This window comes from Triticum dicoccoides, chromosome 5B, assembly GCF_002162155.2.
Source record: "Triticum dicoccoides isolate Atlit2015 ecotype Zavitan chromosome 5B, WEW_v2.0, whole genome shotgun sequence".
NCBI lineage: Eukaryota > Viridiplantae > Streptophyta > Magnoliopsida > Poales > Poaceae > Triticum > Triticum dicoccoides.
Window position 1 is genome coordinate 287,590,612 of NC_041389.1, and position 15,635 is coordinate 287,606,246.

The 15,635-nt window shown below is 42.7% G+C and overlaps 1 protein-coding gene across 2 annotated transcripts; it reads left to right on the forward strand.

Annotated features, from left to right (window-relative positions):
• The first annotated feature begins 10,395 nt into the window (after positions 1-10,395).
• LOC119308475 lies at positions 10,396-14,113 on the forward strand. 2 transcript variants are annotated; one of them, XM_037584607.1, is made up of 5 exons: positions 10,396-10,592; positions 12,666-12,833; positions 12,909-13,085; positions 13,315-13,524; positions 13,614-14,113. In XM_037584607.1, the coding sequence occupies exons 2-5, from the start codon at positions 12,753-12,755 to the stop codon at positions 13,884-13,886; spliced, it is 741 nt and encodes a 246-aa protein (XP_037440504.1). In that variant the 5' UTR covers positions 10,396-10,592; positions 12,666-12,752; the 3' UTR covers positions 13,887-14,113. The 2 variants fall into 2 exon arrangements, with proteins under 2 accessions (XP_037440504.1, XP_037440503.1); XM_037584606.1 differs by lacking the exon at positions 10,396-10,592 and adding an exon at positions 10,633-11,033.
• The last annotated feature ends 1,522 nt before the right edge of the window (positions 14,114-15,635 follow it).

Below are 15,635 nucleotides of genomic sequence, written 5' to 3' on the forward strand. Positions count from 1 at the left end.
GCATCCGCATTGCGCGCAGCCGCTTCCGCCAAGAGGGCGTCCGCGGTAGCCGGCCGGGTAGCTGCAGCAGCCGAGACGGCTGCAGCTGCTGCTGCGACGACGACTGCAAACACCGAGAGCACTCAAGCTGCCGTTTGTGCCGCCGATGTCGCCCTGGCCCGGGTCGAGTCCATCCACGCCAAGATCGAGGATGCACACGCCAAGATATTCCAGGCCACCTCGGAATCCAGCATGCAACCCATGTCCGAAAAGGCGGCGGTGGCCATGGAGCACCTGCTTCCTCATGAGGTCACCTAGCGGGAGCTGGAGATGCAGGAGGCGACGGAGATCGAGGAGCGCCGGGAGGAGGAGTTGTGCGTGGCCGAGGTCGAGGTAGAGAAGAGTCTGTCCATCGAGGAATCGACGGTGGAGTACCAACGCGAGCTCTGGCGCAACCACTACTACGAGTACTACAACCTTGAGGGCGGCGCCGAGGACGAGGACAAGGACAAGGACGAGGATGCAGTTGACTTCAGTAGGGGGGACGTGGAGTCCGCCAATGGTGGCATGTCGCCAGGACAAGTCATTGATGTCTCATCTCACACCGTCGATGCATAGGCCGGCGCGGCGGCGGATTTGTTAAAATTATGCGTACTTAGGCTTTGTTTTTAATGCTGGTCTTTTGTTAGAGCAATGTTTAGGTCAACTGGATCTGTTTAATTACTAAAATTGCTCGATTCGGTAAGTGCGGTCTGTCTGTTGTACGCTATTTTGTGTGCCCAAATTAGCAAGCAGTGTTAAATTATGCAATGAGGTACCCGGGAAAATTTCCACCAAATTTGAATTATCAAACTCATCCCATGCGCGTAAAGCAGAAGAATCGTTTGCGATGCACACAATCGTTCAAAGTGAATGGTCCGGCGGCACCGCGCGCAAAGTTTCCCTGAACATTTCCAAAATTTTGGCCTACTGCCAAAATATCTACCCCCGCCCCCTCCCCCCTTCCCCCTTCCCCACCCCCTTTTCTCCCCGGCCACAAGTCACATTTTTCCTGTTTCCTCCTTCCTTCCTAAGCTATAGCCGCTTCCTCACTTGCTTCCTCGCTCTCGCCATATCGCATCCTACTGCCGGGGTCGCCATGGTCTTCTTCAAAGACCTCTCCAGCGGTTCCTCCTCTGGCGACGACTCCTTCACCACCCGGGTATGCCTCCCTTCTCTCTCTCGGGCCATGACTTGGAATGAAGGATTTTTACCCGGCAGTCGATTTGAGTCATTTCTTCCTCTTGTAGCTCCCTAGGACCATCAGTGGCAACGAATGGAGCGGGGTGGCTGAAGATCTATCTGCTCGTTGTCACCATCAATCTCCATGCGTGAAGCTAGTTGCGTTTGAATATGTGGACAGTGGGAGGAAGTTTCTGGCATGTGCAGAGAAGGTTAGACCCTCTTTCGTTGTTACAAATCATTTGTTAGATGTGATTCAGACACTGTCACGGTCCCAACCCCTTCATACCATACCTTCAACCAAACGAATCCTAAGACAGTGTCACAGTTTGTACCTAGTATCTAAAATTGTTGCCATCTCATCAGCAGTGCCATTAAAAAATTATTTGGCACCGCTTCGGCAGTTTGTGCAGCCAACTTTGATCCACACATCCGAGCAGCCAAGCAGTAAAATACTAAATCTTTATGGCACGAAGGAATTGGGCATCGGAGCAACTAGGTGCTCCGGAGTCCGAGTCCCTGATTTTTTTTCTGCTGCATCGGCTCGCTAGTGCAGGGCACCGGTGCAAGCTATAGTAACAGTTGTCTTTACACCAGTTTTGGCATAAATAGTCGACGACCTTAGTGTTATTAGTTCTATGTTACTAAATTTGTGCATATACACACCTGTTAGTCTCAATTTGCTGTCATCCAAACAGTGTCTCTATGCTGTTGCAGTTATATTTACCTTCCTCATAAAATGTTCAATTTGTTATTTATTGTACATGAGTAAGAACTGTAGCGTTGTTGTAGTTAATTATAGCTTCTGATGTTTCAGAATTTGGTTGTTGTCTCAGTAGCAATTAATTCATTTGCACATTGATCTTTTTGAGAAGATATGTCATAATTAACATGTTTCTTTAGTTTTTCAAAATAAGCATTGGTGATTTTCTATGTTGCTATAAACTCATTTCCCCTACAATTGTTACTGATCTAGTTTTAAATATTATAGGATGAACAGAAGTGTTCTTACTTGGAGTGGGTTGATCAACAGTGGCCATAGTCTTTGAAGATATGCCTAGCGAAGCTCTGGAGCATGTATGAGAAAGAGAACAGAGGTAGGCTTAGAGAAAGTGTTGTCAACGCTAAAGAATATTTGAAGATGTGGGATAAAAAGAGGAAGGTGGAGAATGAGCTCAGATTTTTCAAATCAGACTTTGCTAAGATAGTGTTGGCGAAGGGGGAGGCACTTTCCAAGTTGGCCAGTGCAAAACAAGTTCTTACTGAACTGAAAGCAGAGGTGGATAAGACGAGCCTGGATGATCTTGATTAGGGAAATGAATATATTGTTCTATTATTGTTCTTATGAAGTTGAATTAGCTATATGTTGTACTATGCTGTTTCCATGTAGCTATCGTATTGTGATGTTACAATATATTTATGTGCCTGATATGAAATTGGCAAACAACTATTTGATATGAAATGTGAATTTGCGTAATACTAGAATTATTAATTATAAACTAATAAACCTACTAAATATGTCATGGAACTTTGCAAACGGTTCTAGCAGTAAAAGCGCTTGTGATGCCCAATGCCACACAGTTTTTTTCATCAAATCGTGTGTGATGTAGTTGATAAAAGCAAATAGTTAACCAAGGCATAGCGTGTGTGATAGTTACACCTTTCACACACGAGCCTACACATAAAACTGTGTGGGATGTACATACGAACGAAAACGTTTTCCCTGGATTGACTGTGTCGGATGTACATACGAACGGAAACGTTTTCCCTGGATTGACTGTGTGGGATGTACATAAGAACGGAAACATATTCCTTGGATTGATTGTGTGTGATATACATACGAATGGAAATGATTGAATTTCGATGTCTCGCCCGATCGCACATGAGTTCATTTTGCCCCAGCCTGTGTCCCAGGAGGGCCTATCCCCGACGATTTCTAGGTCGTGTGGGAAGGACCCCCTTAACGCCCACACTCACTTGGCGACGGTTCCAAATGTCGTCGCGGAAAGGGGTTAAAAACTGTTTGTATAGCACCAACGCGTATCAGTGAATAGAGGTTTTTCCTATTTGTAGCCAACGAAATGAGCTCGACCTGGTGGTTACGAGCACTACTATTGACGTCGTTGTAGAAGTTCGAATCCTGCCAGTCGCGAATAGCAACTCGAATATGCCTTTAATTTTTTTGTTGCGTTTGAGAGAAGATTGTTCGCAATGTCAATGGGCGTGGCCCACTGCTGGCCGCTGTAGGCGCCACTTCTTCAACGGGCGCCTATAGCAGGAGTTTCTAGTGGACGCTCTTTGCGGCCGACAACACCCAAACACTAAGAGGACTACCAACTGGGCCGGCCCACTAACAGCGAATGAAAGGAAAGTGCGGTCACTAGCCAAAAGTGACACGATGCCAGGAATCAAACACGAGACTTACGGGTCAAGAACCTATGCCACTTGCCACTACAGTCGTAGATTGCTTCTGCTTTATTGGAAACGTTATTTCTTTTAGTTGAAAATAACTAAGCACTTACGTTTAAAAATAATCTTTACACATAATCGAACATTTCTTGAAATTTTTGCATATAAAATTTAAATGCCGAATATTGTTTCGGAAACGAAGACAATTTTTGAACTTTCAAACCTATTTTATTCCGCATTTTTTTGAAATTTTAGAAAATTTCGAAATCACAGACTTTTTTAATATGTGAATAGTTTTTGAAAATGGATTTTTTTTGAAATTCCAAAGGAAATTTTGAAAAACATACATTTTTTTTGAAATCCACAAAGATTTTTTATAAGCAAGCATCTTTTGAATTTGTGAACATTTCTTCTAAAATGATAATATTTTTTTTTGCAAATATGAACAATCTTTGAAATATTGGAACACATTCTGAAGTTCGAAACAAATTTTGAGACAATGAAAACAAAAATTAACATTCTGAACAATTTTTGAACTCCAAACTTTTGAAAACATGAACAACATGAACAAAATTTGAAAAATGAGAACAAAAATTTACATTCCAAACAAATTTTCAGAACAAAAAATAAGATTCCGAACAAATTTTGAAAACACAAACAGTTTTTGAAAACACAAAAAAATTAAGAAATTACAACATTTTCTAAAATTCCTGAATAAATTTTGAATTCTGAAACAAAATTTGAAAATCTGAAATTTTTTGCAATTCGAATCTTTTTTTTAATGTTGTACATTTTTAACACAATTTGAAAACGGGAACATTTTCATACATTTTGGAAAATAAAATCATTTTGCAATTTCTGGACACTTTTTGGAAAAGGAAAATAAACTTGAAAAAAAGAAAGAGAAAAAGAAAAGGAAGCATAAAAAACGAAGAAGAAAAAGGAAAAAATAAAGGAAAAAATAATAGAAAGGCGGATAAACCAGAAAAGCAACAAAACAGAAAAAAACCCGGTTCAGGGAAGGTTCCCAAAACCGTTTGGACGGACTGGGTATATCTGGAAGTGGGCCGGCCCGTGTTTGTCGTTGGCTCGGCTGCTCTCTGTGTTTGCTCGACACGTTGCCGCAGGGAGCGGCGCATAGGGAATTCCAGGACCTCCTACTCAGCGCGTTCAGCGCCGCCTAATCAAACCGGCGCTCCCTGCAGCGCCCTGTTGGGCCGGCCCACTGAAACGTAGCAGCAGCGAAAAAATAGTAGACAAATTTGCTGCATCATGATTCGAACTCGCCCGGCTACATTCCTGCACGCGCTATGCTAACCACTAGAGACACCTCACACAACTGATCCATAGTACCGCGAGATGTTTAAGGACAATAGCAGCCACGCTGGTCCAAAATTTAGACATTCACAGATTTAAAAAAAAGTTCATGAATATGTTTTAAAAAAAGGTTCAGGTATTAAAAGAAGCTCATGAAAATTGAAAAAGTTCACTAATTCGAGAAAAAAAGTTCATAAATCTGAAAAAGTTCACATGATTTGAAAAGGTCCACTAATTTCGGAAAACTTAACGGATTTTAAAAAGTTCACGAGTTTGAAAAAAGTTCACCGATCAAAAAATTCATGAAATTCAAAATAGTTCAAGAAAATAGAAAAAAGTTCATCAATTTTACAAAAAGTTCATTGATTTTCATAGAAATTCACGAATTTTGAAAACAGTTCATCAATTTTGATAAAAAGTTCATCATATCAGAAAAAGAGTTCATCAAATTTGAACAAAAAATTCAACCATTTAAAAAAAGTTCATGGGATTTGAAAAAAACGCTTATAAAAATCCGGTGAATTTTTTCACAGAATTATAAAAAGAGGAAAAAGAAAAAGAAAAATTAAAGGAAAAGCAAAACGAAATAAGAAAAAAGAAAACGAAAGAACAAAACTAGAAGATCTGCCTTATCACAGACGTGACGTGGGTGTGGTGGTTGTCGCGTGTTGAATGGAATCGATGCAACGCGGGTTCGATTCCTACCGCACGTTTTCAGCTAGTAATACTTTTTGGTGGTTGCTATAAATCATCCGACTATCGGTCGGGTCCTGTCCTTCCGATCAAAGCCTCCACAAATGTTAGATTAGTCAACTTAGCCCTCGTCTTCCTCGCCTCGCAGCCAACGTGAAAAGTCTCCACACACAGGTCCAACAAGCGCCCCGAACTCACTCGTACTCGCAGCCGCCATGCCACGCTCGCTCGCAGCACCCGGCTCGGCAACACCACCCCTGCAGGCAGCTACCCCTTGCAACACCCTGGTGCCTTCTCCCATACAACACCGCCCCGCCATGGGAGCTCGCTTCTGCAGCAGACTAACCTGCTGCAACGCCGTATCACCGCCGGTTGTGGCTACGTCGTCGACTCCAGGCGTGGCAGCAGCCCCGAGCTCCCCCAAGAGCCGCACCATGACGTTGCATCAAGCCACCGGAGACGTCGCATCCAGCTGCCGGCAAGCATTACGATGCAACACCGGGACCGTCGCGCGAGTGCTGCATCGAAGCACGGGGGAGCCGGCGACGAGCCGCTCCATTGCGGCTCCGCCGCGGGCGATGAGCTTTCCATTGCAACTCCGACGCCGGCGAAGTATGCTCCATTACAGCTCCGCCGCGGGTGATGGGCGCTCCATTGCAACACCGACACCGGCGACGTACGCTTCATTGCAGCTCCGCCATGGGTGACGGGCGCTCCATTGCAACTCCGACACCGGCGACGTTCGCTCCATTGCAGCTCCGTCGTGGGTGACGGGCGACCGGGCGCTCCATGCAACTCTGACTCCGGCGATGGTTGCTCCATTGCAGCTCCGCCATGGGCGATGGGCGCTCCATGGCAGCTCCGACGCCGGCGACAAGCGGGTCCATTGCAGCTCCCCCGCGGGAGCACGAGGTTGGCAGCGCGACAGCCGCGAAGAAAGTTGTGGCGTCGCATCCCGGCTGCCGTGGACATGTTGCTGCGTCGCAGCACCAGCGTTCATCGAAGAGCGCCGTTCCGCATCGCCGGTAGCACCTCCCTGGTTCCTCCCGCTGCTGTGATGGTTCCCGTCAAGGCTTCTCTCCATGGACGCTGCTTTGCAGCTACGCCGCTGGAAGAGCTCCAGCTCTGCTCTGTAGCTATGCCGTTGGAGGAGCTCTGGCTACTAGTGCCAACGGCAGGGGTCAAACTCTACCTATTTCCTAGCTATTGTGTTGGTGGCTCGCCATGACTCCTCTCCTCGCCATGAGATGCAAGGGAAAGAGAGAAGAAATAAAATGTATGGAGGAGCGGCTTCGTACAGATAGGATAAGGTTGTGGCGGATGCGGGCACGTGTCGTGCGGAGAAGGAGGCTTGCGAGAGAGGAAAGATCAGTTGGGTGATTTGAACACTTTTCCATAATTTTTTTCAATAGGCACCTGCAGCGTCAAATAGGATTTGCCGCCTACAGCGCCGAGTAGGAGGGAATTTCCTATTTGCTGTACGTTGCGGCAAATTGTCGACGAATCACACAACGGGGTGCGACTAGCGAGCCATTTGGGCCAGCCCATCTTGAGCGTACCTACAGGTTCGGGTTTTGGGATCCTTCTAGAGCGTTCCCAGCCAGTTCTTACTGATTTTGGGAACCATCTAGAAGGTTCCTGAACCGGTTCTTTCTTCTTTTTTCTTTTTTTTTACTCTTCCTGTTTTTTCTTCTTCCCTTTTCTGCTTCTTTTTATTTTCTTTTTGTTACTATTTTGTTTTCTTTCAGTTTTCCTTTTCAAGTTAATTTCTCTTTTCAACAATTTTTCTTTCTTTGGTTTTTCATTTATTTTTATTTTCTTATCTTTTTTCCAAAAAAATTCAAAATATTCAAGTTTTGTTTATGATTCCAAAAAAATGTTCACTTTTCGAAAACATGTTTTCAAAATAAAAAAATTGTTCCCATTACACAAAAAAGTTCAAAACTTTCAAAATTAAGAAAATGTACCGGATTTCAATTTTTTTCTTCACGTATTTGAAAAAAATCACGCTTCTACATTTGTTAAGGATTTTTTCAAAATTGTTCTCCATTTTGAAATTTGTTCTCAGGGTTCAAAAAATGTTTGTGCTTTAAAAAATATTCACAAAGTCCAAAACGTTAATGTTTTAAAAAAATGTTCAATTTTCGAAAAAAATGTTCTCAAAATTCAAAATTTGTTCTCACTACACAAAAAAGTTCAATACTTTCGACATTCAGAAAATGTACCAGATTTCAATTTTTTGTTCATGTATTCAAAAAAATTCACGCTTCCAAATTTGCTCAGGATTTTTAAAAATTAATCTCCGTTTCAAAATTTGTTCTTAAAATTCAAAAAAATTTCATGCTTTAAAAAATTGTTCGCGCTTCGAAATTTATTCTCAAGATTCAAAAAATGTTTGTGCTTTATAAAATTGTTTACAAATGCCAAAACCTTCTTTTTTCAAAAAATGTTTGGGAAATTCAAAAATTGTTTATGTGCAAAAGTTGTTCATGTTTACAAATTTTGTTTTGGAATTTTAAAAATGTTCCTGTTTTTGTAAAATTGTTCCTGTTCAGTTTTTTGGTAGTTTAGAAAATGTTCCTTTTCAAAAAAAATCACTTCTCCAAAATTCAATTGCGTGTTTAAATATGTTTGATTTTTCTCAAAATTCTTAACAATTTTGAAAAATGTCCCCGTTTAGTAAAACATTCATGTTTTGTTTTTGAAAAACAATTGTGTTCGAATTTTTTAAAATATGCGGATCAGCGTTTGAGTTTCTTAAGGTGTTGCGTTGTACTGTAATCATTAAAGGTCACTAGCTCAACTGGTTAGAGTCTTTATGCTCTCGAGCAACCGGTCCTGGGTTTGAACCGCAGCAGCCCAGTCATTTTTTTTATTTAGTGTTACGCTAGCGAGATAGGCGCACTAAGCCTGCGAACGAGTAGCCCTATGCGAACGCCCAGCAATTCGACGCAAAATGCGGGCTGAATCCCCCGCTCCGCTGGGCCGGCCCATCTTGCTTTTTTCCCCTGTGTTAAAAACACCGCTAAAAATCTGCTAGTACTGGGAGTCGAAACGCAGACGTCTTGTTTACTAGTAAGCTGCAATAACCACCGCGCCACACTCAACTGCGAGATAAATTTTATATATTTATGCATTTTCTTCTTTCTTTGTTTCTTCTGTTTGTGTTTTCCTGTTTACGTTTTTCTATTTCCTTTTTCGATTTTTTCTTTTTCTTCTTCCTAGGTTCGATGAACTTTTTTCAAATCCGTGAACTTCTTATTTAAAATCGATGATTTTTTATCAAATTCGATGAACTATTGTCAAATTAGGTGAACTTTTTTTGAATGGGGTGAACTATTTTTCGAATTCGATGAACTTTTTTCAGAATTCTATGAACTTTTTTTAAATTCAATGAACTTTTTTCGAGCGGGTGAACGTTTTTTCGAATTCGGTGAACTTTTTTCGAATTCGATGAACTTTTTTTTTGAATTCAATAAACTGTTTTCGAAGGACAAGAGTACATACTGATAGCAAACCGGTTTGTTTTTTCCAAGAAAACCAGTACATACTGTAGCATTTTTTGAGTGAAGAAATAAAGAGATCGAGCGGGCAACTTTTATTTTCGAGCAAGCGACGCAGGAGCTATCGAGCGAGCCGTGCGAGCAGACGATCGAGCGAGCGAGCGATCGAGCGGCTGCAGCCAGCGAACGTTGCTGGGCCAGGCCCATGCAAGCGAAGCAGCGAGCGCTGGATCCCCTAACGGGCGCTAAAGGCGCCAAGGAGGGGGTCTCAAAATGCGGCACATAGGATCTCTCGAGTAGGAGAGCTCCTATTTGCCGCCCGTAGGCGGCAAATGGTGGAGCCTTCGCTGAAGGCAGAGCAAATGGGCCGGCCCATTATTACGTATAGAAGCTCCAGACAAGTAAAAGAATAACGAAAATGTTAGGCGCCAGGGAGAGATAGAACTCGTGACCTCTCTCTCGTGAACGAGTCCTACTAACCAAACGGGCAAGCGAATTCTAGCGTTAAGTATGAGGCGTGATGGTATAAGTATCAAAATCGTTTGAAATTTTTCAAAAAATATATACTGAACATTTGTAATTTCCATTGAACTTTTTCTTAATGTACGTTGAACAATTTAAATAATACACGATGAACTTTTTTTATACAATACGAACAGTTTTGAAAAATATGAATATATGTGTTGAACAATTTTCAAATACACATTGAACATTTAGTAAAAAATACGTTTACCAATTTCATAATATACTATGAACATTTTGTAATACACGATGCACATTTTTATAACGCATAGAAGAACTACTTTTGCAATATACGTTGAACATTTTTGTTAATACGATGAATGATTTTGTAATATGCGGTGAACATTCTGCATAATAAGCAATAAAAGAGAAGAAAACAAAAAAGAAACAGATACATAAAAATAGAAAAATAGAAAAATAGAAGCATAAAAGAAAAACTGAAAGCAAAAAAAAAACCCAGCAAACTGAAAGCAAAAATACGCAGAAGAAAAAAAAACCCGCAAGAAGCAGCGATGGAAACAGTAGTGAAGGAAAACGGCACAGGAATTTCGTACGTGGGCCAGCCCAAGTTGTCATCCCTTCAGGGAAGTCGCAGCTCCTGGACGCACACGCGCGTCAAATAGGATCCACCGAGTAGGAGCTCCCGCGTGGATCGCTTCGTCGAAATGAAAAAACTAAACAAGCCGGCCCATTTACCCGCAAACCAAGTTATTGGACGGAACGGGAAGGTTCCACGCTCCTGAAACCTATACATTCCCCTCGCCGCCGCAAACCAACCCCTCACCTCTCGCAATCACGAGCAGACAGCGATGGGGCGACGGGGCGGACAGCGATGCCGGCGTTCTTCTCGAGCGAATTTGACCTCGACCTCGACCTCGACCTCGACGGGGCAACGAGGTGGAAAGCGTCGCCGGCCTCCTCCTCCGGCTAATTCGTTTGTCAGTATAGGTGAGTCACCGCCCGACGCCGTTCTCTACTTAATCCATCGGACGCCGAAAGAAACCCTAGCTTATTATACCACATGTAGATGTGGCAAGGCTATTTGTGCTCTAAGAAAACCAAGTTGGCTTGGATCCCGGAAGCCCTGCTCGAGTCAGGTTGCGTGGATAGAGAAGGGGCAGGCTTTAGGTCAACGGCCGCGCCGCCCGGCCCGTGGTCCATACAAGCACGCTGCCGCCTAAGGGCATGTAGTTGTTAGGCTGCCGTGGATCGCCCTAAGCTGATTCAGCTAGGGTTGACGGCTGGGAGCGTTAAGAATCCAAAATTACTCAGACCCGTCTATGTTCTAAGGGGATTAGGTTGGAGGCACCAGCCCGATCTGTTTAGTCCTCCATTTCAGCTTGGGTTTCTTTAGGGTTTCGGAGGATGGGACAAGAAACTCCCAAACAGGTATGTGATTTGGTACTTATTAGGGCATGTAGAGTGGTTGATAAGGCAGTCTTATCTCATGCCTGCCATGTAATCTAGGGAAGACAGAAAAAAAATGTACAATGGTTTATTTCTTAGTCTTATCTTTGTTAACTAGATATCCCTAAATATGGTGAGAGATATTGTTACTAAGATATAATTTCTTAATTAAGAGAAGACAACCTTTTGTTATGGCATTCATAAGATAGCATCATTGTACACGCCCTTAGTGACACCACCTCTTGCGCCTGATGTCTGAATGGGTGACTGGGGGCACATACAGTTTGGATAGCGGACGGCTAAAGTGTGCGGAGAATGTCAAGAGAGGTCGGGGTAGACCGAATTTGACATGAGAGGAGTCCGTGGCCCTGTTTGGATGCTGCAGTTAGAGTTAGAGTTGGTTAGTTCAGGCTAAACTAACCCTAAAGGATCCAAACAGGTGGAGTTAGATAGCAGTTAGATGCTCTAACCTAGCAAAAAAATCCAACCCGGTGGGGAGGAGCTAATTGGAGTTAGATGTGGTTGGTCCCATTAAAAAATACCCTCTCCTGCATACCTCATCCTCCTGCACCAGCCAGCCGCCCCAATCGCCCCGCCCTGTCGCCCCAATCCCGCCGCCCCCGTCCCGCAGCTCCCCGCCGCGCCCGCCCGTCGCCCCCATCCCGCCACCGCTTCCCCCGCCCCCATCCCGCTCCTTCCGGCGCCGCGGCATCCCTCCTCGTTCAGCCACTCGAGCCACGGCGTCGTCTGTTGCGCCCCCGTCGCCGTTAAGCCACTCGACCGGCGCCCCTCGTTGCGGCTAGGCTTCACTTATTTGTGGATCTTCACTGATTGCGCCTAGGCTTCTTCAAGAGCGATGTGAAGTGAGTATTTGTTGTTCGTCAACCTTTTATGATTCAAGGCCACACCAAATCCGGCTAGAAAATGAGAAAAAAATGCATTTATTGTCAATCTAACCCTGTGATCCAAACAACCATCTTGGTTAGAGTTAGTTCAGGGTTAGTCTAGAGTTAGGAACTAACTCTAACTCTAACCTTGGTTAGAGTATCCAAACAGGGCCCGTAAAGAGAGATCTAAAGGATTGGAGTATCACCAAAGAACTAGCTATGGACAGGGGTGCGTGGAAGCTTGCTATCCATGTGCCCGAACCATGAGTTGGTCGCGAGATCTTTTGGGTTTCACCTCTAGCCTACCCCAACTTGTTTGGGACTAAAGGCTTTGTTGTTGTTGTTGTTGTTGTTGTAGACTTCAAAAATTGGATAAACACACCGCAAGCTAGGACCAAGTAAGGCACCTGTTTGGTTCTCAGCCACATGAGGGAATATTCCTTTCGGGCAACCTAGCTCCCAAATGTCACTGACTCGGCAAGTGTTGCAAAATTTCCTTAGGTATGAAAAAATGTGGTGCCAATTTCGATTGCCTAACATCATTTTGTTTTGGCTAAAAAGTATAAGAAATGGTGGCAACCTTAGTACATCAACCAAACAGGCCCATAAATCTTTATGGTTGAGATGTAACTACTGATCCTTATCTGATTGAGACATTAGATGATGTTTGAGTATTTGTTTCTTTCCTCCTGTTTGATAAGTTTGTCCTTGTTCATTTCTTTATCAGGTCATTTGGCGAAAAGACTTTCAAGTTTTTAAGGACAAGTCTGATGCCATTAACCATGATAGTGGTCTTAACAATCAGCTTACTAACATGCTCTTGAAATGGTACCAACCTGGGCAGAAACTTGCTGTTGGCAAGATTGAGTATAAAATAGTCATTGAAGCAAACTTGGTAAGTGTAAGCTCCCTTTTGTCCTTGCGTATGTCGACAATTTTGAGCACCATCATTTAGTGGTGCCTTTTACAGGGAATATCCTGCCTGTTTGATGAACCTGTAATGGAGCTGATGCGTGGGCTGAACTATCTCATGCATAGTGTAGTTCCTGAAGAAAAATCAAAGCTAGCCGAGGAGCACTGCCTCCAGACGAGTCAAGGGCTGAAAATGCTCCTTCATCGTTATGGCTTTGATATAAAACCGGAGTTGGTGAGGCCACCACTTTGCCTTCTCATATGCCTGATATAGTGTTATGAAATATATAGCGATCTGAAAAAAATTAATATATAGTGATCTGAAATGCTTCGTGCTTTATTGCTCACTGGTGATTAACACGCATTCTTAAAGTTTGCAGCACTTTGTTGCTGACCAAAGATTTCAGTGCAATAATTTTGCCTCGTTGCTTTATTACTGACGGAGCAATGCTCTTTGTATCCAGGTTAATGATTGCATTATTGTGACAGCATGCAACTTATATGATTCTGATTGTTGTTTAAAGAATCAATTTAAGAGTTTGCGCCTTGCTAGTCACTTCCTTCAGGATGTGTCATCCATTAATTCTCAAGACTGGGACATATTGAAACTTGCAACAGCTCTGAAGATGGTATGTTACCCTGAAGACGATATCTTGTTTGGTAATCCTGATGAGGTAAATCATACTAATATTTTACAAATATATTTTGCACATTTGACGGGCATTTGTCATTCTAGTAACTATCTGGAACCCATTTGTTTCAGATGTTTTCAACAGATGAGTTATCAAAGTTAGTGGCTGATGCACATAAGTACGAAGACAGTGGGATCATTAAAGGAGCTATTTTGAGGCTCTATAATTTAGTGGTGTATCTCCTTAATTGTAAGGCAAAGTATCAGAGGAGATTGGCCTCCTTCGTCAAGGAGGCTAAAGAATCATATGAAGCTGAGCAAGTTGTTAGAGAGAGGGGTTCCCTTCGAACTGATGCTTTTGAAGCGGACATACAAGAAGTTGGGGTACAAATGGTTGCAGGATAAGGTCTTAGTGTTGGATCAGTTTCTGCCCATTCGTAGTGATCTCTTCCGTTAGCAATTGCTCTCCAGCTGTAGCTGATATCGTGAGGATCTATGTGCTTTTATATTTAACTTTCGAACTTATTGAAGTTGGCATGAGCGTTTCTATGTGCTTTTATATTTAACTTCGAACTTATTGAAGTTGGCATGAGCGTTTTCAACCAAGTACCTTTTGTAAGCTTTGCCTATTATATGCTTTCGTCCAGCTTGTTTGTAGCTGTCTATTGAGATTTTTAGATAATTTGGTTATAATTGTAAAATGCCTATTCTCAAAATAGGCCTTTGGCTTGCTTTATCAATAAAGCAACCAACGTGTCCGTACAACAAGTTCAAGTGTAGTAAAATAAAATAGTATAAAATGCCTTTTATTGTAACTATCTGCACAAATTTCTCAAATTTTGTCATAATCTACTCCCTCCAGCAGGATTTGTTAGGTGGACATAGGTTTTAGCCTTTTAGGTCTTAGTTTGATTAACAAAATATGTGTAGTTTGCCACAAAGAGCAAGTTTGGAAACTCTACCCCACTGTTCTTCTCTTAGTGCTTTTTTTTGGGCTGTTTCCCAGCCATTACTTACTCCCTTCGTTTTTAAATGTCTTCTTGGAGATTTCACTATAGACTACATATGGGATGTATATAGCAATATTTTAGAGAGAAAGGCGTTTTGGAGGCAGAGCTCCATGGAGGCCTTTATTTTTGAAAAGTTCAGGTTCAAATTTTTATTGTTTTAAAATTTTGAAAAAAATATGTGTGTATGCCAGGATGTAACTCACATGTGTGTACAAATTCATCATGAAATACCTTGAGTTGTGACCTGTACAAAAAAAATAAATTCATGGCCTGAGAAGATGAATAGTATCATGTGTTAAGTAGCCTCAGATTTGTCTTTTTTGCACAGCCCTCATATCAATGTATTTTGAACTGAAAATTTACACACATGTGTGTTATGCCTTCATGTATATCTGTAATTTTTTTCAGAATTTTTTAAAATGTAAAAATATGAATTTCAGTGAAATTTCAAATTTGAATTTGAAAGCCTCACTGGAGCCCAGCTCCAAAAGGGATTTCCGTATTTTAGATTCATTCATTTTTGTTGAGAAATAAAAATATGTGATCAATTGTATGGGAGGGATGCCTTCCAAGAGGTGTCTGTTAGGAAAGAGGCACACCCCTTCACCATGTATATAAGTGGGTCTCCCGCGTTGCAATTGAACTAATGGATTATTTGGACTCTTCATGTGTCTCTTTTACTTTCACTCTATAATACGTTATCAGCACATAGTCTCTGCCTAGAGAGTAATTCGGCCAAGAAAACAGCGGTTACACGCAATGGAGAAACGCACTTCCGTGCGAGACAAAGCAGCGACCATCACGACGATGAGGCACGAGATGCAGATGACCATCGCGGCGGCGGCAACAGTACGCGATGTAACAGTTGGCTGCGCAGGCACATGCAGCGGCAGCACCATGGAGCATGCATGCATCCGTGTACAGGAGATTAATCAGAGTGTTAATTTCGTTTGTCTTCTTGTGATTAAGAAACATGGAGTAAGAAGAATCTGATCAATTGCCTTTTCCTGCGAGAATTGCCTGACCGAATCGTCCAAGAAGAGGCCGGCCCGTGAGCATTTGGCGCAGTCGGAAAATCGATTACCTTGGCAACATGAACAGCATGAGCAAGTCATTCGTTGACATGCATGCATAGATGCACTGT

What these genes read in the sequence shown, in the direction of transcription:
- LOC119308475 (XM_037584606.1), top strand. Translation starts at nt 11,010, where the DNA reads ATGGGACAAGAAACTCCCAAACAG. An exon ending in GACAAGAAACTCCCAAACAG is followed by an intron (nt 11,034 to 12,665) that starts GTATGTGATTTG and finishes TTTCTTTATCAG; the next exon opens with GTCATTTGGCGAAAAGACTT. An exon ending in TTGATATAAAACCGGAGTTG is followed by an intron (nt 13,086 to 13,314) that starts GTGAGGCCACCA and finishes CTTTGTATCCAG; the next exon opens with GTTAATGATTGCATTATTGT.